General features: G+C 46.7%; 1 protein-coding gene across 4 annotated transcripts in view; it reads right to left on the minus strand.

The window, feature by feature from the left end:
- Window positions 1-570: 570 nt before the first annotated feature.
- The window catches only part of LOC121269076 (growth factor receptor-bound protein 7-like), a 293,792-nt gene continuing 268,362 nt past the window's right edge, over window positions 571-26,000 (minus strand). For all 4 annotated transcript variants that reach the window (XM_041173519.1, XM_041173521.1, XM_041173520.1 and 1 more), the window contains 4 exons: window positions 22,720-22,780; window positions 19,834-19,921; window positions 14,270-14,363; window positions 571-5,137 (listed from right to left, as the gene is read on the minus strand). In XM_041173519.1, coding sequence (XP_041029453.1) covers window positions 4,991-5,137; window positions 14,270-14,363; window positions 19,834-19,921; window positions 22,720-22,780 — 390 coding nt within the window. In that variant the 3' untranslated portion in view covers window positions 571-4,990. The remainder of the gene's footprint in view (window positions 5,138-14,269; window positions 14,364-19,833; window positions 19,922-22,719; window positions 22,781-26,000) is intronic.

Below are 26,000 nucleotides of genomic sequence, written 5' to 3' on the forward strand. Positions count from 1 at the left end.
TCTGTCACTGAATCCCACTATCAACATCCTGGGTGTTATCATTGACCAGAAACTGAACTGGACTAGCCATATAAATACTGTGGCTACAAGAGCAGGTCAGAGGCTAGGAATCCTGCAACAAATAACTCACCTCCTGACTCCCCAAAGCCTGTCCACCATCTACAAGGCACAAGTCAGGAGTGTGAAGGAATACTCTCCATTTGCCTGGATGAATGAAGCTCCCACAACACTCAAGACATTTGCACAATCTATATAAAATAAAGCAGCCCCGCTTGATTGGCACCACATCCAGCATCTTAAACATTTATTACCTCAAGCATTGGTGCACAGTAGCAGCAGTGTGCACCATCTACAAGATGCCCTGCAGCAACTCACCAAGGCTCCTTAGACAGCACCTTCCAAACCCATGACCATTACCATCTAGAAGGACAAAGGCAGCGGATAGATGGGAACACCATCACCTGGAAGTTCCCCTCCAAGTCACTCACCATCCTGACTTGGAAATATATCACCATTCCTTCACTGTCGCTGGGTCAGAATCCTGGAACTCCCTCCCTAACAGCACTGTGGGTGTACTTACACCATAGGGACTGCAGCGGTTCAAGAAGGCAGCTCACCGCCAGCTTCTCAAGGGCAATGAGGAATGGGCAATAAATGCTGGCCCAGCCAGCGAAGCCCACATCCCCTGTACAAAAAAACCCCAGAGAATAGTCCTGATAGTAACCTGCTAAACCTCCTGCTATTCTGCTCGTTAACATTGGTCTCTATTGGACTCAACCCCTTGTGTTTATTCCTCACTAAACAGCCACATGAGGGATAGCTGCTCACAAGTCTGTATATGGGACTGGACATCAGGATGGATAATCTCAAGCATGTAGAGAGACTGAGCTTCTACTGAGGCCGCTGTTGGGCTTTAGTGCATAAGAATGTTGCCTGATATGGGAACAAGAGGTTCAGTTGCACTGAGTTGCAGCATTGAATGGTGGAGAGCATGTGACCTGGTCTAGTATCAGCCTCTGAAACTTCTCATTTGCCTGTTTTTTTCTGGTAACAATTTTCACTCATTGTCAATCTTCTCTCCTCCTTGGTTTAATTACTGAGTCGTTAATTAGGGAGAAAACAGACTTTGTCCCATTATTTTATTACAAGAGAATTTCTTTGTCCTAAATGTGACTATTCCAAAGTTCAAGCAGGTGAATAAGGTGGCAGTGAGGGAGAGGCAGTGCTGATGGGGCTGATGATATATGGAGGCAAAACCAACCCTTTATCCAATTAAATTACATGTTAAAAATTGGAAATGGCATAAACATTTTCCCTATTATTGGCCTGAAAGTAATTCTTGCCAGCCCGAGATTAGTGCCATCACTAATGTTGGCCATCAACGGGCACATTTACTCTGTCCCAGTGCAGGGAGGGGTCTGGAGGACCTGACAGTGAATCATGTGTAAACGGGAGGCTTCGACTATCCAGCGCTTCAACATTGAGCTACACATGGAATCTGGGTTCAAATTAAACACCCAGTTTAAAAGAGTGAGTTACATCCTGAGCTACATTAAAGCTGAGTTAATTTGCTCTTATATTATTATTCATCAAACCCTCTCTCTGACACTGACCACACCCTCAGCACTGGCAATGCCCACAGCACTGACCACACCCTCAGTGCTGGCAATGCCTGCAGCACTGACCACACCCTCAGTGCTGGCAATGCCCACAGCACTGACCACACCCTCAGCACTGGCAATGCCCACAGCACTGACAATGCCCACAGCACTGACCGCACCCTCAGCACTGGCAATGCCCACAGCACTGACCACACCCTCAGCTCTGGCAATTCCTACAGCATTGATCACACCCTGATCTCTGAGACACGAGTTTCCTCCACTTGATCCTTATTTGCCTCAGGTGGTCTCTGATCACTGAGGAAGATTTTTAGATGCAGCATAAACAAAGCCATAGCTTGGCCTAAATAGCCAAGTGGTTATGGTACTGGGTTTATAACCCCAAGATCAAGAGTTCAAATCTCACAATGGCAAACTATGAAAAACAATAAACAAAGCCATTTTCTGGTGCATTAATTACAATCTTTTGAGGAATTTTGAAAAAAGATTCTCAATGAGACCTGCTCCACATTTTCTGCTTTGCATTGTGGATCTTTAAGGCATGTTGATGTGCTTGATGTGCCTAAATGAGTTGACAATTTAAATTTTAAAACCCAGAGAAGAAATATCCTGGTATGTCTTTGCTGTTTCCTTGTTTACCCTGATTTGGATACCTTGGATATTGACAATGATCTGAGCTTGCAAAGCAACAGAACTAACAGAGGAAATTCCCAACCTCTGTCTACTGGGCACCCTGACAGAGTCACATTTCTGTTGTTCTCATACTGATAGTTCCTGCAGCCAGGAGGGGGATATAGGCCACAAATTAAACTCCTGGAATGAAACTGCACTACTGAAACCTTACAAAGCCTCAGTGACTGATTGTCGGAAACAAATTAAACTCTGACAACTAAAGACAATAATACGTTATTTTAAAAGCTTTTATGACTTTGAGTTCTCACTTTGTTCCAGACTAGACTTGTATGAATTTTATTTTGTCAAGTTTTATAACACAAAATGTACAAAAACAGTTGGAAGGAGTGATGAGTGTTGATGCTCTGTTCACTATGTGAAGACATCTTTAACTGGCTTAAAGGAAGAACATTGGAGGGGGAGGGGGAGGGGGAGGGGAGGCAGGGTGACGTAATGGTAATGTCACTGAGCTAGTAATTTGGAGGCTCAGTAATTGCCTTGGGAGATGGGTTCAAATCCCAACATGCCAGTTGGTGGAATTTAAAATTCAGTTAACTAATAAAGAACCTGGAATTTAAAGTAAGTCTCAGTAATGGTGCTGTTATAAAAACCCCTCTAGGGAAATCTGCCATCCTTACCTGGTCTGGCCTACATGTGACTGCAGGTCCACAGCAATGTGGTTGCCTCTTAACTGCCCTCTAGAACGGCCTCACAAGCCACTCGGTTCAAAAGCAATTAGGGATGGGCAACAAATGCTGGCCTTGCCAGTGATGCCCTCATCCCATGAAAGAATTTTTTTTAAAATTAGAAATATTGACCAGCTCTACACCTGGAACAGAGCAGAGTCCATCGCTGAGTGTGGAACCTACAAAGGCTCAGGTCTATATCTGAGCAAGAGTCAGACTGGGGTCATTTACAGGATACTTCCTACAAAATCAATAGCACTCTAAAATCTATAAGAATCCAGCCAGTGTGACATTAAACCCCGTTAATCCTACACAGTGCAGAGAACTAAATACAATTAATTAATAGCACAGGATAAACTTGACTGATCCTGGTCACCTATCCTCCCCCTGCCCACTCTCTCTGGCCCCTCCACGCATCAGCAGTTACTCTCTCTTTATAGATCCAGTGACACCTCTCCATCCCCAGTCACACTGTCCTTCTCTGTCTCCTAGTCACTCTCACCCTCGATCCACCCCCGGACACAATATTATCCCTCAGTCACTCTCACCCTTGATCCACCCCCTGGACACAATATTATCCCTCAGTCACTCTCACCCTTGATCCACCCCCTGGACACAATATTATCCCTCAGTCACTCTCACCCTTGATCCACCCCCTGGACACAATATTATCCCTCAGTCACTCTCACCCTTGATCCACCCCCTGGACACAATATTATCCCTCAGTCACTCTCACCCTTGATCCACCCCCTGGACACAATATTATCCCTCAGTCACTCTCACCCTTGATCCACCCCCTGGACACAATATTATCCCTCAGTCACTCTCACCCTTGATCCACCCCCTGGACACAATATTATCCCTCAGTCACTCTCACCCTCGATCCACCCCCTGGACACAATATTATCCCTCAGTCACTGTCTGTGCCCGCAGTCACTTTCAGCCCTCGGTCACTCTCCATACCCTTGGTCAATCTCATCCCTCGGTCACTCTCTGCACCTTTGGTCATTCTCACCCCTCGGTCTCTGAACCCTTGGACACTCTCTGGGAAATATATTTCAGTTGCTTTGGTCAGGAATCTTAAATGGGAATTGGTGAAAATTCAGTCTGTCTATTGCTCTGGTGACTCTTCACAGATTGGCTAATTACTGTTACAATTAATTTGCTTCAATTACAGCAAGTCTTTCAGGTGTTGGTTTGTCGACAGGCACTGTTTATGGAGTCAAATTCAGCAGCTGTGTGCAAGAGAAATCCACACACTGTTTATGGCAGTTCTGATTTCACAATGCTGACTATCAGATTAAACTCGTCTCTATGTTTACAGGTAAGAGTAACACTGCGGAGAAATTCATTACCGCCTGGTACTGACTGCATGTGTGAATCAAGAGAGCTGTATTCTTTGGGAGACCCCCTGGATAAGAATGATTGACTGATTTGGGATTTGATAATGAGATATGTGACTAGTGCAGGGTGTGAGTGATTGGCCACAATGTGTTGTGTGCTTTTCATCAGGGTAATGACATGATCTGTTACATACATGAGAGTGTGTTAACATGACTGTAACCTCTGCACTGGAACTGTGGGCTCCTGTATTGTCTCACCCTCCTTACCAGGAGACGGTCCTCTGATTAAGTAATGCTTTTAATTATCAAATGACTTATTTTCCTACTCTAAAAGCAGTGTTTGTCCTGTGACCCTGAATCACACCGCCTTTCAGAAAGGACCAATCCCTGTTACCTCCTCAATCTCCAGATTGAGGAACTGCCTAGATATGTAGCAAGGTGAGGCCTGAAACCATTTAAAAAAAGTGAAGTCCTTCAAAAGGTTGTCTAAAAATTGAACAACAGGTGAGAACGAGATATTCCTTCACATCCACTGTAACCGCAGGGTGAGTCAACTCTGCAGATTAACCAGTGAATCATCGAGAGCAGGGGTTAAGGAACCAGGTAGCAAGTGCATAAATAGGGCAGGTATGCAAGGCAGTGTTTGATGTCTGGTTGGCAAATGCCACAGTTACAGTGGCACACGGGTACAATAATGTTTCAGGCTACATGGCAGAACACCTCTGTTGATCTGATAGAAGTCCACCAGCTGAATGAGGTCAGTGAATTTTGTCTGACCAGTGTCCACAGTGAAGTATGTTTGACCATCTTCCTCGCACTGCCCCAAGAGAGAAAACAGACATTTAAAAGCTGCTCCAAAGATTGCTCTGCTTCCCACAATGCTATTGGTTGGTATCCATGCCTCACCCCTGACCAATTGCAAATCTTGGTTGGGAGCTGTCATTTAAGCTGTTACCAGGATTGGGGTGCCTACAAAGCCAGGGCTGATTGGCTCCCTCCCCCCAGGGGAACACCCACCCAATACTGACCCACAGAGCCCTTCACTCGGAGCACAAACCCAAACAAAAAGAAAGAGTCAGTTATCTGACAACAATTATGATCCATTCTCACATACTCAAAATTAAATTGCAAACACCCACCCCCATTCTTCAATACTGACTTTCAATAAATTATCTGCTCCCTTCCTGAACACACTGACTCTCACTGGTGGACGGTTGCACACACACTGACCCTCACTGGGGTACAGTTCTCCACACACATTTACTCTCACTGTGTTACAGTTCCACACACACTGACTCTCAATGGGGTAAAATTCCACACACAATGACTCTCACTTGAGTACAGTTGCACAAACACTGACTCTCACTGGGGTACAGTCCCACATACACTGACTCTCACTTGAATACAGTTCCGCACATACTGACTCTCACTGGGATACAGTCCCACATACACTGACTCTCACTGGGGGTACAGTTGCACAAATACTGACTCTCAGTTGGGTACAGTTGCACACACACTGACTCTCACTGGTGTACAGTTGATGCACACACTGACTCTCACTGGTCGACGTTTGCACACACACTGACCCTCACTGGGGTACAGTTCTCCATGCACCCTAACTCTCACTGTGATACAGTTCTACACACACTGACACTCACTGGGGTGCAGTTGCACACACACTAACTCTCACTGGGGTACAGTTCCACAAGCACTGACTCTCACTTGAATACAGTTCCACACACACTTACTCTCACTGTGTTACAGTTCCACACACAATGACTCTCACTGGGGTACAGATCCACACACACTGGCTCTTCCTGGGGTACAATTACACACACACTGACTCTCAGTGGAGCACAGTTCCACACACACTTACTCTCACTGGGGTACAGTTCCCCATACACTAACTCTAACTGGGGTACAGTCCCACATACACTGACTCTCACTGGGGGTACAGTTCCACAAATACTGACTCTCACTGGGGTACAGTTCCACACACTGACTCTCACTGGTGTACAGTTGATGCACACACTGACTCTCACTGGTGGACGGTTGCACACACATTGACTCTCACTGGGGTACAGTTCTTCACACACATTTACTCTCACTGTGTTACAGTTCCACACACACTGACTCTCACTGGGGTACAGATCCACACTCACTGGCTGTTCCTCTGGTACAATTACACACACACTGACTCTCAGTGGAGTACAGTTCCACACACACTGACTCTCACAGTTGGACAGTTCCACACACACTGACTCTCACTGGGGTACAGTTCCACACACAATGACTCTCACTGGGGAACAGTTCCACACACACTGACTCTCACTGGGGAACAGTTCCACACTCACTGACTCTCACTGGTGGTACAGTTCCACACACAGTGACTCTCACTGGGGGTACAGTTCCACACACACTGTCTCTCACTGTGGTACAGGTCCACAACCACTGACTCTCAGTGGAGTACAGTTCCACAGACACTGACTCTCACAGTTAGGCAGTTGCACACACACTGACTCTCACTGGTGACAGTTCCACATGCAGTGATTCTTACTGGAGCACTGTTCCACAATCACTGACCCTCACTGGAGTACAGTTCCACACACACTGACTCTCACTGGGATACAGTTCCACACACAGTGACTCTCACTGTGGTACAGTTCCACACACACTGACTCTCACTGGTGGTACAGTTCCACACACAGTGACTCTCACTGTGGTACAGTTCCACACACACTGACTCTCACTGAGGTGAAGTTGCAAACGCACTGACTCACACTGGGGAACAGTTCCCCACCCTCTGACTCTCATTGGGGAACATTTCCACACTCACTGACTCTCACTGTGGTACAGTTCCCCACTCACACTTACTCTCGCTGGGTTACAGTTCCACACACAAAGACTTTCACTGGGGTACAGATTCACACACACTTGTTCTCCCTGGGGTATAGTTCCACACACACTGATTCTCACTGGGGTACAGTTCCACGCACACTGACTCTTACTGGCGTAAAGTTGCACCCGCACTGACTCTCACTGGGATATAGTTCCTCACACACTGACTCTCACTGGGGTACAGTTCCCCATACACTAACACTCACTGGGGTACAGTTCCAGAAACACTGACTCTGACTTGAATACGGTTCCACACACACTGACTCTCACTGGGATACAGTCCCACATACACTGACTCTCACTGGGGGTAAAGTTGCACAAATACTGACTCTCAGTGGGGTACAGTTCCACACACACTGACTCTCACTGGTGTACAGTTGATGCACACACTGACTCTCACTGGTGGACGGTTGAACACACACTGACCCTCACTGGGGTACAGTTCTCCACGCACCCTAACTCTCACTGTGTTACAGTTCTACACACACTGACTCTCACTGGGGTGCAGTTGCACACACACTAACTCTCACTGGGGTACAGTTCCAGAAACACTGACTCTCACTTGAATACAGTTCCACACACACTTACTCTCACTGTGTTGCAGTTCCACACACAATGACTCTCACTGTGGTACAATTACACACACACTGACTCTCACTGTGGTGCAGTTCCACAAACACTGACTCTCACTGGTGGAACAGTTCCACACACACTGACTCTCACTGGTGGACGGTTGCACACACACTGACCGTCACTGGGGTACAGTTCTCCACGCACCCTAACTCTCACTGTGTTACAGTTCCACACACACTGACTCTCACTGTGGTGCAGTTGCACATACACTGACTCTCACTGGGGTACAGTTCCACACACACTGACTCTCACTGGGGTACAGTTCCACACACAGTGACTCTCATTGGGGGTACAGTTCCACACACACTGTCTCTCACTGTGGTACAGTTCCACAAACACTGACTCTCAGTGGAGTACAGTTCCACACACACTGACTCTCACTGGTGGACGGTTGCACACACACTGACCCTCACTGGGGTACAGTTCTCCACGCACCCTAACTCTCACTGTGTTACAGTTCCACACACACTGACTCTCACTGTGGTGCAGTTGCACATACACTGACTCTCACTGGTGGACGGTTGCACACACACTGACCCTCACTGGGGTACAGTTCTCCACGCACCCTAACTCTCACTGTGTTACAGTTCTACACACACTGACTCTCACTGTGGTGCAGTTGCACACACACTAACTCTCACTGGGGTACAGTTCCAGAAACACTGACTCTCACTTGAATACAGTTCCACACACACTTACTCTCACTGTGTTGCAGTTCCACACACAATTACTCTCACTGTGGTACAGTTCCACACACACTGACTCTCACAGGTGTACAGTTGATGCACACACTGACTCTCACTGGTGGACGGTTGCAAACACACTGACTCTCACTGGGGAACAGTTCCACACTCACTGACTCTCACTGTGGTACCGTTCCCCACACACACTTACTCTCGCTGGGTTACAGTTCCACACACAAAGACTCTCAGTGGGGTACAGATCCACACACACTGGCTCTTCCTGGGGTATAATTAAACACACACTGACTCTCACTGGGGGTACAGTTCCACACTCACTGACTCTCACTGGTTTAAGTTGATGCACACACTGACTCTCGCTGGGGGTACAGTTCCACACACACTGACTCTCACTGGGGGTACAGTTCCACAAATACTGACTCTCACTGGGGTACAGTTCCACACACACTGACTCTCACTGGTGTACAGTTGATGCACACACTGACTCTCACTGGCGGACGGCTGCACACACACTGACCCTCACTGTGGTACAGTTCTCCACACACACTTACTCTCACTGTGTTACAGTTCCACACACATTGACTCTCACTGGGGTACAGATCCACACAAACTGGCTCTTCCTGGGGTACAATTAAACACACACTGACTCTCACTGGGGAACAGTTCCACACTTACTGACTCTCACTGTTGGTACAGTTGCACACACAGTGACTCTCACTAGGGTACAGTTCCACACACACTGTCTATCACTGTGGTACAGTTCCACCAACACTGACTCTCAGTGGAGTACTGTTCCACAGACCCGGCTCTCACAGTTGGACAGTTGCACACACACTGACTCTCACTGGGTTACAGTTCCACACACAAAGACTCTCACTGGGGTACAGATCTCTACACACTGGCTCTCCCTGGGGTACAGTTCCACATGCAGTGATTCACACTGGAGTACAGTACCACAATCACTGACCCTCACTGAGGTACAGTTCTACAAACACTGACTCTCGTTGGATCACATTTCCACACACACTGACTCTCACTGGTGGTACAGTTCCACACACAGGGACTCTCACTGTGATACAGTTCCCCACACACACTTACTCTCGCTGGGCTACAGTTCCACACACAAAGTCTCTCACTGGGGTACAGTTCGTTGACAGGGCCCTCAACCGTGTCCGGCCCATCTCCCACGCATCTACCCTCACGCCTTCTCCTCCTTCCCAGAAACATGATAGGGTCCCCCTTGTCCTCACTTATCACCCCACCAGCCTCCGCATTCAAAGGATCATCCTCCACCATTTCCGCCAACTCCAGCATGATGCCACCACCAAACACATCTTTCCTTCACCCCCTCTGTCGGCATTCCATAGGGATTGTTCCCTCCGGGACACCCTGGTCCACACCTCCATCACCCCCTACTCCTCAACCCTCACCTATGGCACCACCCCATGCCCACACAAAAGATGTAACACCTGCCCCTTCACTTCCTCTCTCCTCACCGTCCAAGGGCCCAAACACTCCTTTCAAGTGAAGCAGCATTTCACTTGCATTTCCACCAACTTAGTCTACTGCATTCGTTGCTCCCAATGTGGTTTCCTCTACATTGGAGAGACCAAACGTAAACTGGGCGATCGCTTTGCAGAACACCTGCGGTCTGTCCGCAAGAATGACCCAAACCTCCCTGTCGCTTGCCATTTTAACACTCCACCCTGCTCTCTTGCCCACATGTCTGTCCTTGGCTTGCTGCATTGTTCCAGTGAAGCCCAACGCAAACTGGAGGAACAACACCTCATGTTCCGACTAGGCACTTTACAGCCTTCCGGACTGAATATTGAATTCAACAACTTTAGGTCTTGAGCTCCCTCCCCCATCTCCACCCCTTTCTGTTTCTTCCCCCTTCCTTTTGTTTTTTTCCAATAAATTATATAGATTTTTCTTTTCCCACCTATTTCCAGTATTTTTAAATATTTTTAAATCTTTTATGCTCCCCCCACCCCCACTAGAGCTATACCTTGAGTGCCCTACCATCCATTCTTAATTAGCACATTCATTTAGATAATATCACCAACTTTAACACCTATGTGTTCTTTTGTTCTGTTGTCTGTGACATCTTTTAATGATCTGCTTGTTTGTCCCTACAACCACACCACCACCCCCAACTTCTCTCTCCCCACCCAACCACCCCCCCACCCCCACACACCTTAAACCAGCTTATATTTCACCCCTTTCTTGGATTCACTCAAGTTCTATCGAAGGGTCATGAGGACTCGAACGTCAACTCTTTTCTTCTCCGCCGATGCTGCCAGACCTGCTGAGTTTTTCCAGGTAATTCTCTTTTTGTTACAGATCCACACACACTGGCTCTCCCTGGGGTTTAGTTCCACACATACGGACTCTCACTGGGGTACAGTTCCACAAACACTGACTCTCAGTGGAGTATAGTTCCACAGACACTGACTCTCACAGTTAGACAGTTGCACACACACTGACTCTCACTGGGGTAGAGTTGCAAACGCACTGACTCTCACTGGGGAACAGTTCCACGCTCACTGATTCTCACTGGGGAACAGTTCCTTACACACTGACTCTCACTGGGGTACAGTTCCCCACACACTGACTCTCACTGGGGAACAGTTCCCCACACACTGATTCTCACTGGGGAACAGTTCCACATTCACTGACTCTCACTGGGGAACAGTTCCACACTCACTGACTCTCACTGTGGTACAGTTCCCCACACACACTGACTCTCGCTGGGTTACAGTTCAACACACAAAGACTCTCAGTGGGGTACAGATCCACACACACTGACTCTCACGTGAATACAGTTCCGCACACACTGACTCTCATTGGGGTACAGTCCCACATACACTGACTCTCACTGGTGTACAGTTCCACACACACTGCCTCTCACTGTGGTGCAGTTGCACATACACTGACTCTCACTGGTGGACGTTTGCACACACACTGACCCTCACTGGGGTACAGTTCTCCACGCACCCTAACTCTCACTGTGTTACAGTTCTACACAAACTGACTCTCACTGGGGTGCAGTTGCACACACACTAACTCTCACTGGGGTACAGTTCCCCATACACTAACTCTAACTGGGGTACAGTCCCACATGCACTGACTCTCACTTGAATACAGTTCCGTACACACTGACTCTCACTGGGGTACAGTTCCACACACACTTACTCTCACTGGGGTACAGTTGATGCACACACTGACTCTCACTGGTGGACGGTTGCACACACACTGACTCTCACTGGGGTACAGTTCCACACACAATGACTCTCATTGGGATACAGTTCCACACACACTGACTCTCACTGGGGTACAGTTTCACAAACACTGACTCTCACTTGAATACAGTTCCGCACACACTGACTCTCACTGGGGTACAGTTCCACACACACTGACTCTCACTGGGGTACAGTTCCACACACACTGACTCTCACTGGGGTACAGTTTCACAAACACTGACTCTCACTTGAATACAGTTCCGCACACACTGACTCTCATTGGGGTACGGTCCCACATACACTGACTCAAACGTGAATACAGTTCCGCACACACTGACTCACACTAGGGCACAGTCCCACATACACTGACTCTCACTGGGGGTACAGTTGCACAAATACTGACTCTCAGTGGGGTACAGTTCCACACACTCTGACTCTCACTGGTGGACGGTTGCACACACACTGACACTCACTGGGGCACAGTTCTCCACGCACCCTAACTCTCACTGTGTTACAGTTCTACACACACTGACTCTCACTGGGGTGCAGTTGCACACACACTAACTCTCATTGGGGTACAGTTCCACAAACACTGACTCTCACTTGAATACAGTTCCACACATACTTACTCTCACTGGGGTACAGTTCCCCATACACTAACTCTAACTGGGGTACAGTCCCACATACACTGACTCTCACTGGGGGTACAGTTCCACAAATACTGACTCTCACTGGGGTATAGTTCCACACACACTGACTCTCACTGGTGTACAGTTGATGCACACACTGACTCTCACTGGTGGACGGTTGCACACACACTGACTCTCACTGGGGTACAGTTCTCCACACACACTTACTCTCACTGTGTTACAGTTCCACACACAATGACTCTCACTGGGGTACAGATCCACACTCACTGGCTCTTCCTGGGGTACAATTACACACACACTGACTCTCACTGGGGAACAGTTCCCCACACACTGACACTCACTGGAGTACAGTTCCACACACAATGACTCTCACTGGGGTACAGTTCCACACACACTGACTCTCACTGTGGTACAGTTCCACACACACTGACTCTCACTGGTGGTACAGTTGCACACACACTGACTCTCACTGTTGGACAGTTGTACACACACTGACACTCAGTGGAGTACAGTTGTACACACACTGACACTCACTGGAGTACAGTTGTACACACACTGACACTCACTGGAGTACATTTGTACACACACTGACACTCACTGGAGTACAGTTGCACACAAACTGACACTCACTGGAGTACAGTTGTACACACACTGACACTCACTGGAGTACAGTTGTATACACACTGACACTCACTGGAGTACAGTTGTACACACACTGACACTCACTGGAGTACAGTTGTACACACACTGACACTCACTGGAATACAGTTATACACACACTGACACTCACTGGAGTACAGTTGTACACACACTGACACTCACTGGAGTACAGTTGTACACACACTGACACTCACTGGAGTACAGTTGTACACACACTGGCTGGAATTTTTCACTGAGCGGCAGGTGCGTGCCCAACCCACTCGACTGTCCTAAAGCGCCTGAAGACGCCCGGCATGTGTCCTGATGTCGTCTCGCACCTGTGCGATTTGTCGGTGGGCGAGAGACTGCTATATTCGAAAGAATGCACCCCTGACATTTAAGAGGGCTATTATGCCCATTAATGGTGCAATTATCTAGGATTTTTTGCTCCCTGTGCAACGTTCTGTTTGTCGGGAGGGTGAGTCGGCCAGACAGTTATGCATTTTTAAACAGCAAAAAATAAAGGTTTCAAAAGCTGAAAAATTGTTACTGCTTCATAATCAGTCACCTGAAAATTTAACTAATGAAAATGCCATCACTGCAATTTATTAATATTTCATTTCATCGCAGCAATCTCATCCTGCCCGTGGATGTGGTTTGATGAAAAATGCAGCGGCCTGGCTGATTCACTCCTCCTCCAGCCGTAAGGTTGGATGGGCTTCTAAAACTAACAGACAATTGCACCATTAATGGGCTTAATTACCCCCTTAATCGTCGGCGGGAAACGCTTCCAAGCTTTGCGCGCCCAAGCCGACTGAACTGTTGCGCGAGCGTGGGACGGTGTTGGGATGCTCCCCCGACATCATCTCACGTGATTTCATGCCTGATCGGATGGGGCCTGCGCAGGGTAAAGTTCAGCCCTCTGACACTCACTGGGATACTGCCCCAGTGCAGCTACAAACCCCCCCTGAGCAGTGAGCGCTGCAACTACCAAATGTCATTGTGCAAATGCATATTCCTTCTGCTCAGCCATGCTGGGGACTCGTTGTGTCTGTGAACTGCTGGATGAATAGTTCTGGTCAACCTGAGGTCCATTTGGTTTCTGGAGATTATGATCAATGTTGGATCACGTGCAGAAGAAGCCTTTAACCGAATATGACCAAATAATTCTAAAGAAGGAAATTACCGGGACAACCAGGAAGTGCTTGGTCTTGTGATGGTGGCTGAGGGTCAGCACAAAGCTTTTGGGTGCCCTCTGACTCTCCCTAATCAGAAAAACACTGTATCAAGAGAAAAGGACACAAATAAATATCTCTCAAATATCTCAAATATCTCTCAAATAAATATCTCTCAGTCTGAGCAGTACTGAAACCCAAGTCAATTCTTATGCAGAGTGCTGACCCTTGTCCTACTATTCACACATTCTGCTTTCTTACCTTCATGCCACTATCAGCACCTTCTTTAGCCCTTACCGCTACCACTAACACTCCCATGTCTTTTTGTCCATGACATCTTTGTCAATCTCTCTTTAGCCCCCATTTATTGCTGACCCATCCAGCTTCACCTGCTCCACTCCCCCCTTAAACTGTATAAATTTAATCACATTTCTCATTCTGTTTAGTTCTGAAGAAGAGTCATACGGACTCGAAACCTTACCTCTGTTTCTTTCTCCACAGATGCTGTTAGGCCTGCTGAGTTTTTCCAGCATTTTCTGTTTTTATTCCAACTCTTATTAACTTGTGCTGTTTATTCCCATTTTGCCTTCCTGTTCAATATCTGAGCACCAATAATTTGAATGGAATATTCGCAATAATAGTACGGCCAATGGTAAATATGGGAAACAGTTGTGCTTGTGGTGCAGGGGCTCTAGGTGCACCTCATAATATCCCAGTCAAATGGTAATTGATCTAAGAGAGATCAACTGCTCTTTGGGCATTGGAAACAGTGTTGACCAAAAATTGGTGACTTTACCTACACAGAGGAGGCATGCAAAATATAACACCAAACCATGTAAGGAGTTATTATAGCAGGAGTTTAGTCAAAGAGGTGGGATTTAAGGAATTTAAAATAGGAGGGAGAGGGAGAGAGGCAGAGGGGCTTAGGGAGGCAATTCCTGAGCTTAGGGACCAGGCAGGTGAAGGCACATCGTTAATGGTGGGGCAATCAAAATTGGAGATGCTCAAAAGGTCAAATTAGCGGAGCCCAGTGATCTTGGAGGGTTCTAGAGCTGGAGGAGATTACAAAGATTGGGAGCGATGAAGTCATGGAGGGAACATGGATGAGAATTTTAAAATTGGGTGTTAATGAAGGTCAGCGAGTACAGGGGCGATAGGGAAAGGGGACTTACTGTGAGTTAGGGCATGGCCAGTAGAGCTTTGGATGAAGTTACATATAGCAACATTTATAGACGGTTGAAGATGGGAAACTGGCTGGGACAGCATTTGAACAGTGGAGAATTGATAGATACAGTCAGTGACACAGGACAGTGTAATTAGGAAAGTCTTTCATGTTAAAGAGTGTGGATGATCTCGGTGGTGGATTTTACAGTTCAACTTGACTCCTGTGCAATCTGATTGACTCTCTGGTGGCCAGAATAAATTTGCTTGATCTGAGAATAGACCTGCAGGGGTGAGCAGGGTTTTGGTGGGATGGGGGTAGGTGGGGAGGCGATGGGGATAAGTGAAATAAATACCATCAGCTCGGTTAATGTAACTAACACGTGTCAGAATTTCCCATAGACCCATAGACCTCTACAGCACAGAAGGAGGCCAATTGGCCCATCATCTCTGAGCCAGTCAACAAAGATCTGACTCCACTAATCCCATTTTCCAGCGCTTGGCCCATAGCCCTGGAGACTATGGCAACACAAGTGAATATCTAAATACTTCTTAAATGTTACGAGAGTTTCTGACTCAACCACCCTTTCAGGCAGTGAGTTCCAGACTCCCACCACCCTCTGGGTGAAAGGATTTCTCCTCAACTCCCTTCAGCCTTCTACCTCTTACCTTAAATCTATGCCCCCTGGTTATTGACCCTCTACTAATGGAAAAAGTGCTTTCCTAACCACCCTATCTATGCCCCTCATAATCTTATACACCTCTATCAGGTCCCCTCTCATACTTCACTGCTCCAAGGAAAACAATCCCAGCCTATCCAATCTTTCCTCACAGCTCAGACCCTCCAGCCCAGGCAGCATCCTGGTAAATCTCCTCTGCACCCTCTCCAGTGCAATCACATCCTTCCTATAATGTAGTGACCAGAACTGCACGGAGTACTTCAGTTGTGGCCTAATCAGCATTTTATACAGTTCCAGCATAACCTCCCTGCTCTTGTATTCTATGCCTCAGCTAATAAAAGCAAATATCCCATGTGGCTTCTTAACCACCTTATCTACCTGCTCCGCTACCTTCAGGGATCACGTCAAATGCATTACTCTCATCAACACTCCTGGTTACCTCCTCAAAAAATTTGATCAAAATTGTCAAACATGACCTTCTTTTAACAAATCCATGCTGACTATCCCATTAATCTGTGTCTCTCCAAGTGCAGATACATTCTGTCCTTCAGAACTCTTTCTAGTAACTTCCCACCACTGAAGTAAGACTGACTGGCCTGTAATTTCCTGGTCTATCCCTTCTCCCTTTTTTAGTGATGGGGCAACATTAGCAGTTCTCCAGTCCTCTGGCACCTCACCTCTGGCCAGAGAGGATTTGAAAATTACTGCCAGGGGCTCTGATATCTCTTCCCTTGCCTCTCTCAACAGCCTGGGATACATCTCATCCAGTCGTCTCAATTTCTTTGCTCCTCTCACCCACTCTAACCTGTCTCTCTCTGAACTTGCTGCACTCCGTTCTCTCAGGTCCAACCCTGACATTGTCATCAAACCCGCTGACAAGGGTGGTGCTGTTGTTGTCTGGCGCACTGACCTCTACCTTGCAGAGGCTGAGGGTCAACTTGCAGACACTTCCTCCTACCTCCCCCTGGACCATGACCCCACCACGGAACATCAAGCCATTGTTTCCAGGACTGTTACTGACCTCACCTCCTCTGGAGATCTTCCTTCCAACCTGATAGTCTTCCAACCTCGGACGGCCCGCTTCTACCTCCTACCCAAAATCCACAAACAGGACTGTCCCGGCAGACCGATCGTGTCAGCCTGTTCCTGCCCCACAGAACTCATTTCTTGCTATCTTGACTCTATTTGCTCTCCCCTTGTCCAGTCCCTTCCCACCTACATCTGTGATTCCTCTGACACTCTACATCATATCAACAATTTCCAGTTCCCTGGCCCCAACTGCCTCCTTTTCAACATGGACGTCCAATCCCTCTACACCTCCATCCCCCACCAGGATGGTCTGAGGGCCCTTAGCTTCATCCTTGAACAGAGGCCCGAACAATCCCCATCCACCACTACTCTCCTCCGTCTGGCTGAACTTGTTCTCACGCTGAACAATTTCTCCTTCAACTCCTCTCACTTCCTCCAAATAAAAGGTGTGGCTATGGGTACCCGCATGGGCCCCAGCTATGCCTGTCTCTTTATGCGGTATGTGGAACATTCCTTGTTCCAGTCCTACTCCGGCCCCCTCCCACAACTCTTTCTCCGGTACATCGATGATTACTTCGGTGCTGCTTCTTGCTCTCATCTGGACATGGAAAAATTTATTAATTTTGCTTCCAATTTCCACCCCTCCATCATTTTCACGTGGTCCATCTCTGACACTTCCCTTCCCTTCCTTGACCTTTCTGTCTCAATTTCTGGTGATAGACTGTCCACCAATATCCATTATAAGCCTACCGACTCCCACAGCTACCTTGACTACAGCTCTTCACATCCCGCTTCCTGTAAGGACTCCATCCCATTCTCTCAGTTCCTTCGCCTCCGTCGCATCTGTTCCGCTGATGCTACCTTCAAAAACAGTTCCTCTGACATGTCCTCCTTCTTCCTTAACCAAGGATTTCCACCCACGGTCGTTGACAGGGCCCTCAACCGTGTCCAGTCCATCTCCCGTGCATCCGCCCTCACACCTTCTCCTCCCTCCCAGAAACATGATAGGGTCCCCCTTGTCCTCACTCATCACCCCACTAGCCTCCGTATTCAAAGGATCATCCTCCTCCATTTCCGCCAACTCCAGCATGATGCCACCACCAAACACATCTTCCCTTCATCCCCCCTGTCGGCATTCCACAGGAATCGTTCCCTCCGGGACACCCTGGTCCACTCCTCCATCACCCCCTACACCTCAACCCCCTCCCACGGCACCTTCCCATGCAACCACAGAAGGTGCAACACCTGCCCCTTTACTTCCCCTCTCCTCACCGTCCAAGGGCCCAAACACTCCTTTCAAGTAAAGCAGCATTTCACTTGCATTTCCCTCAACTTAGTCTACTGTTTTCGCTGCTCCCAATGCAATTTCCTCTACATTGGAGAGACCAAACGCAGACTGGGCGACCGCTTTGCGGAACACCTGTGGTCTGTCCGCAAGAATGACCCAAACCTCCCTGTCGCTTGCCATTTTAACACTCCACCCTGCTCTCTTGCCCACATGTCTGTCCTTGGCTTACTGCATTGTTCCAGTGAAGCCCAACACAAACTGGAGGAACAACACCTCATCTTCCGACTAGGCACTTTACAGCCTTCCGGACTGGATATTGAATTCAACAACTTTAGATCATGAACTCTCTCCTCCATCCCCACCTACTTTCCGATTCCCCCCTTTTTTCCAATAATTTATATAGATTTTTCTTTTCCCACCTATTTCCATTATTTTAAAATGTATTTCCTTTCCATTGTTTTATCTCTACCTTTTAGCCTTTTTTGATTCCTTCACCCCACCCCACCCCCACTAGATCTATCTGTACCTTGCTCGTCCTGCTTTCTACCCTTAATTAGCACATTCCTTGGATAATATCACCACCTTCAACACCTCTTTGTCCTTTTGTCTGTGACATCTTTTAGTTATCTCCACCTATCACTGGCCCTCTATCCAGCTCTACTTGTCCCACCCACCCTTAAACCAGCTTATATTTCACCTCTCTTCTATTTTTACTTAGTTCTATTGAAGGGTCATTCGGACTCGAAACATTAACTGGGTTCCTCTCCGCAGATGCTGCCAGACCTGCTGAGTTTTTCTAGGTATTTTTGCTTTTGTTTTCTCATCTGGGTCTGCAGAATTATCCACTCTTAAGGCCGCTAAACCTGCGAGTACCTCCTATCTCTCAATGTTAATTTCCTCTAATATTTCACAGTCCTCCACCCTGATGTCTATACCTGCATCGTCCTTTTCCATTGTGAAGACCAATGCAAAGATTTCATTGAGGACTGTACCCAGACTGGGTTAATGATCCAAAAGCCAATGTGAGCTGGGGCTTGGGATTCTGGCTCCACCCTTTCACCTGGGTTTGAGGTTCTGAGGCCAAGCTGCACTCAGCTCTGACCCTCGAGTCAGAGTCAGTCACTGACATACGTTACTGGTAATGGTGGAAGGAGGCTAGTTAACCCAACTAGCTAGCAGGCCATTGCTGGTTTACTTGGGATTCTGGGTACTCCCCGCTCACTCACTCAGGGAGCTCCAAGCCGGTTTGCTCCGTAAAGGCTTCTCTGTGTCCAATTCTTTTGGTTATCTGCAGTCCGTGAATTCCTTGTTCCCTCTCAGTTCATGGGCTTTCTCATTCGCTGCAAAATTCCTCTGAAATGAGATGGCTAAACCACCCACACCACCCCGCCCCCCCCAAGTCAGTCGCATTGCTCACCCATCAATGTGGCCATGTTGGATAATCAGTCTGTGAGCTTCCTCCCTCGAGATCCGTCCATGAAACCAGGGCTGACTCCTGTGTATTGCTAGATCCAAGATAAATGAAACTGTTATTGTACTTATTACACCTCAGACTCTGCTCTTAATCCATCTTCATAGCAGGTATATACCCTGCTGCAACAACTGGCAAGGGCTAAAAACATCTGCACAATATACCCACACTAAACCTGCTGCCAGCAAATCTGTCCCACTGTCTGTGAAGCTTCACTCCTCCTGTCTCTACCTGGACCATCCCTCACGTTCAAATAGGGACTGGACTGTCCCTCAAGGAACCAGGATTCCTGCAGAACACATCAGGTTGTGGGAGCTTGATGCCTGAGTGACCCCCCCTGGTGGCCAGAATAAATTTGCCTGACCTGAGAATGGGCCCGCATGGGTCCCTTTGTGTCCTCAATAATCACATGGGTCTCTGAGTGTTCCCGGGTTTCTGCTCCAATGCTGATTATAATAATTTTAAAAAAGTGATAACTGCAACACCGCCTCTTAGTGTTTCTCCACTTACAAAGTGATCTGTGTAATCTGGAGAGTAGGTGGGGAAAAAACCTCCTTGATAAGCACAAGTAAGGAAAGAGAGCAAGAGAGATAGAGAACAACAGAGAAACAGAGATAGACTGAGAGAGAGAGGGACAGAGAGAGGGAAAGGGTTAGAAAGAGAAGATAAGGACAGGAAACAGAGAGACAGCAAGACAGAGAAAGGGAGACAGACAGGCAGTGACAGAGAACTAGGAATAGACAGAGAGAGAGAGGTAGAGAGAGGGAGAGACAAGCAGAGAGACAAAAACAGAGAGACAGTGACAGAAAGAGGAAGAGAGACAGATGGACAGAAAGAGAAAAGAGATGAAAACAGAAGGAGGGAGAGAGAGGAACAGAGAGACAGAGAGTGGGATTGGGACAGAGAAAGAGACAGAGATAGAGACAGGGAGAGGAAGAAGAGCATATGAGTTAGGAGCAGGAGTAGGCCACTCAGCCCCTCGAGCCTGCTCCCCCATTCAACTAGACCATGGCTGATCTGATTGTAACCTCAACCCCACATTCCTGCCCACACCGATAACCTTTCAGCCCCTTGTTAATCAAGAATCTATCTACCTCTTTAAAAATATTCAGACTCTGCTTCCACTCCCTTTTGAGGAAGAGAGTTCCAAGAACTCCCAGCCCTCTGAGAGAAAAGAAATTCTCCTAATCTCTGTTTTAAATGGGCGACCCCTTATTTTTAAACAGTGGTCTCTAGTTCTAGGAAGAGTGAGTAAGAGGGAGGGGGGCAGAGAGAGAGAGAGGGCAAGACATAGGCAGAGAGAGAGAGAGACAGGGAGACAGAGAGAGCGAGTGAGAGGGAGAGAAAAAGAAAGAGAGGGGCAGAGAGAGAGAGAGAGACAGAGGGAGAGACAGACAGAGAGAGAGAGAGACAGAACAAGAGAGAGAGAGATACAGAGAAAGAGAGGCAGAGAATGAAAGAGACTGGGAGTGAAAAAGACAGAGAGTGAAAGTGGGAGGGAGAGGCAGAGAGAGAGACAGAGAGAGGGAGTGAGATGAAGGGGGACAGAGAGAAGGAGAGAGAGAGAGAAAGAGAGAGATACAGAGAGAGAGATTGCAATATAAGAGAAAGAGGGAGGGAGAGAGAGAGACACACACAGAGAGAGAGGGTGACAGGAAGCAAAAAAAGGGAGAGAGAGAGAGGAGACACAGAGAGGGAGAGAAATCAAGGCCTTTAACAAGCAGAACCTCCCACAATTCTGTGGATGAAATGACCCTGGTTAAAAACAAGTAATTTCTTGGACTCTGGACAGCGCTGACCAGTAAAGGCCATTCAGCGTACCAAACGCACTCCACGTACAGGCACTGTACAATCAACCCAGAGTAGACCCTACCCCAGTCACTTAAGCACAGGCCTTTCCATTGGTAATGACTTTCTGATCTGAACTCTCCTTATAGACGGGTTAATGTTGAAGGGAGGAGAGTAAGCCATTCAATGTTACCCCTAGCAGGGACTTTCTCACCCCATAAAAGCTATTGAACCTGTGAATCAATTGAAAATTTCAATACTGAGCCTGATAGTTTTTTGTTATATAGTTGCTTATGGAACACAGGTGGTTATATGGAGCTAAGATGCAGATCAGCAGGGATCTAACTGAATGGAGGAACAGATTTTGGGGGTTGAATGGCTTCCTCCTGCTCCTATGGACAGGTTTATTTTTGGGATTTTTAGCTCTAACTCTTTGTGGTTTATGAGTTGAAATGAACAAGTGCTTTTTTGCAGCCTGGGACAACTGGCTGGTTTGCAGTTTCACACCCATGGAAATCAGGTTTCGTTGCTACTGTTTGGTTTCGCACGAATTATCAGAAAGACTCAACTTCATTTCGGAGAACTTTTATTTTGCTGTATCAGTTTATTAATAAAATTACTCACTTAGAGAAGGTGCAAAGGAGATTTACCAGAATAGTACCAGGGATGAGGGACTTCAGTTATTTAGAAAGACTGGAGAAACTAGGATTGTTCTCCTTAGAGCAGAGAAGGCTAAAAGATTTAACAGTATGTTCAAAATCATGAAGGGTTTTGGTAAAATAAATAAGGAACATGTTCCACAGACAATGAATTGATATAGGACAGACATTTAAGTCTCTTTGGATCTCCACTGTCTCTAGTTTTCACCACCTAGAAAGTCTCTGTTCTATTCTTCTTAGGTCCTATTAGGATAACCCCATACTTGGCTTCATTAATATTCATTTGCCACAGATTTTTTTCATTCATTGAATCAACTGATATCTCTCTGTAATTTTATGCTTCTATCCATTTCTGCTCAGAGGCGTTTACCTGTAGGTAACTCACCTGCACTGAGTATTGAGCCTTGGCAGGGGCTGGGTAAGCTGTGCCTCTGAGCTCCCTTCTTCTGCAGAAACAAAGAACAACATTGGTTTGCAAGAAAATATATATAGTTGCAGACAGGTGAAATAGAAACTTGACTTGGATCTAAATTGGGATTAGTGTTACTCTGTATCGATACAGTGTAAACCCCCTGGGATCAGTGTTACTCTGTATCAATACAGTGTAAACCCCCGGGATCAGTGTTACTCTGTATCGATACAGTGTAAACCCCCTGGGATCAGTGTTACTCTGTATCAATACAGTGTAAACCCCCGGGATCAGTGTTACTCTGTATCGATACAGTGTAAACCCCCTGGGATCAGTGTTACTCTGTATCGATACAGTGTAAACCCCCTGGGATCAGTGTTACTCTGTATCGATACAGTGTAAACCCCCTGGGATCAGTGTTACTCTGTATCAATACAGTGTAAACCCCCGGGATCAGTGTTACTCTGTATCGATACAGTGTAAACCCCCTGGGATCAGTGCTCCTTGTATTGAAGTTCCTGCCTGATATCTGAAGCATTTGATATTAGCCTGGAGAGATTCAAGCCATAAATAATGAGAAAAGCACTGTAGGGTGTGGGGAGAGTTCAGGGTGTTCACACAGAGTCATGCCTGCATACATTAGTAATTGCTCTTCCTGTGGGAGCCCAGATACTGAGCTTCAGGCATTACTACAAACTCGATCCCACTCCTGATGCCCAAACATATTCTGCCCGCCTCTCCCCATTTCTGCTGAACAACTGATTGGCCATATGAGGGGCTGCTGTCATAAACACTGAAGCAACCAGTGTATGCTGGTGAGGTAACTCTATGTTATGAATATATAAACATTTGAAATAGGAGCAGGAGTAGACCATTCAGCCCCTCAAGCGTGCTTCATCATTCAATAAAATCATGGCTGATCTGTTTGTGTTTCGAGTTCTACATTCCCATCTACCCCGGATAACCTTTGATTCCCTTGCCTAACAAGAATCTATCTACCTCCGCCTTAAAAATATTCAGCGACCCCCACCTCCACTGCCTTCGGAGGCAGAGAATTCCAAAGTCTCGCAACCCTCTGAGGGAAAAAAATTCTCCTCATCTCTGTCCTAAAAGGGTGACCCCTAATTTTACAACAGTGCCCCCTAGTTCTGGACTTACCCACAAGAGGAAACATCCTTTCTCCATCCACCTTGTTAATAACATTCGAGGCTCTTATATACTTCAATCAAGTCACCCCTCACTCTTCTAAGCTTCAGTGGAAACAAGCCCAGTCTGTCCAACCTTTCCTCAACAGACCACCCGCTCATTCCAGGTATCAATCTTGTAAACCTCCTCTGAACCGCCTCCAATGCATTTACACTCTTCCTTAAATAAGGAGACCAAACTGCACACAGTACTCAAGGTGTGGTCTCACCAATGCCCTGTATAACTGAAGCATAAGATCCTTACTTTTATGTTCAACCCCTCTGGTAATAAAGGATAACATTCCATTAGCCTTCTTGATTACTTGCTCCTGCATACTAACTTTATGTGACTCATGCATGAGAATACCTAAATCCCTCTGCACCTTGGAATTCTGCAGTCATTCTCTGTTTAAGTAATATTCTGCTTTTTTATTCTTCCTGCCAAAGTGAACAACTTCACATTTTCCCACATTATACTCCGTCTGCTAGATTTTTGCCCACTCACTCAACTTATTTATATCTGTCTGCAAACTCCTTATGTCTTCTTCAGAATATATTTTCCTACCTTTGTGTCATCTGTAAATTTAGCTACCATGCCTTCGCTCCCCTCATATTAGTAATTGATGTGAATTGTAAAATGTTGAGGCCCCAGCACAGATCCCTGTGGGACTCCACTCGTCACATCCTCCCAATCAGACAAAGATCCATTTATGCGTAATCTCTGTTTTCTGCCAGACAATCCTACATCCAGCTAATATGTTACCCCCTACACTATGCGCTTTTATTTTCCGCAATAACCTTTGATGTGGCACCTTATCAAATGCCTTCTGGAAATCCAAGTACAGCACATCTACAGGCTCCCCTTTATCCACAGCACGTTACTCCTTCAAAGAACTTTAATAAACACGGAAGCAACCAGTGCATGCTTTCATAAAACCATGCTGACTCTTCCCGACTACCTTGTGTTTTTCTAAGTGCCCAGCTATAAGCACTTTAATGATCATCTCTAACACTTTGCCCATGACAGACATCAAGCTAACTGGCCTATAGTTTCCTGTTTTCTGCCTCCCTCCTTGAATAGTCTGATGGATCCTTTCCAGAATCTAGGCAATTTTGGAAAATTAACTCCAATGCATCCACTAACTCTTTAGCCACCTCTTTTAAGACCTTAGGATGAAGTCTATCTGGACCTAGAGACTTGTCAGACCGCAACTCCATCAGTTTGCTCAGTACTGCTTCCCTAGTGATAGTAATTTCACCAAGTTCCTCTGTCCCTTCCACCTCCTGACTTACAGAAATCATACTGTGGTCACTGCTACCTAGGGGTGTCTTTACTGTTAGGTCATTAATTAATCCTGTCACATTACACAATACCAGGTCATTAAATTAGGTCATTAATTAATCCTGTCACATTACACTGCTCACTGCTTGGTTCCAGAATGTGCTGCTCTAAGAAACTATCTCGAAAGCATTCTATGAGCCCCTCATCCAGGCTACCACTGCCAATCTGATTTTTTAAGTTTATATGTAGATTAAAGTCACCCATGATTATTGCTGTTTCTTTATCACAAGCACCCAATATTTCTTCTTGTATATTTTGTCCTACATTGTGGATACTGTTAGGGGGCTGTAGACCACTCTCATTTCTTTCTCCTACTATTCCTCATCTCCACCCAAACTGATTCCACATCCTGACCCGCTGAACCAAGGTCATCTCTAACTATTGCACACATGCCATCTTGATTAACAGTGCTACCCCAACATCTTTACCTAGCTTTCTATTCTTCTTGAAGGTCATATACGTCTCAATATTCAGGACCCAATCCTTGTCATCCTACAAGCACGTTTCCATAATGGCTATCAGATCATATCTATTGACTTTAGTGTGCTACCAATTCATTTACTTTGTTATGAATTCAGATAGTTTAGCATTTTTGTTATCTTTGTCACATCTAGGGCAGGATTTTCCTGTCGGCGAGTGGGGGGTGGGGGGGGCTGCTTGCTGACATGTAAAATGACGCGCAGTGACATCGGGTGGAACTCCCGACATCACCGCACCCCATTTAAATTTTC

This window comes from Carcharodon carcharias, chromosome 23 (genome assembly GCF_017639515.1).
Source record: "Carcharodon carcharias isolate sCarCar2 chromosome 23, sCarCar2.pri, whole genome shotgun sequence".
Classification (NCBI taxonomy): Eukaryota; Metazoa; Chordata; class Chondrichthyes; order Lamniformes; family Lamnidae; genus Carcharodon; species Carcharodon carcharias.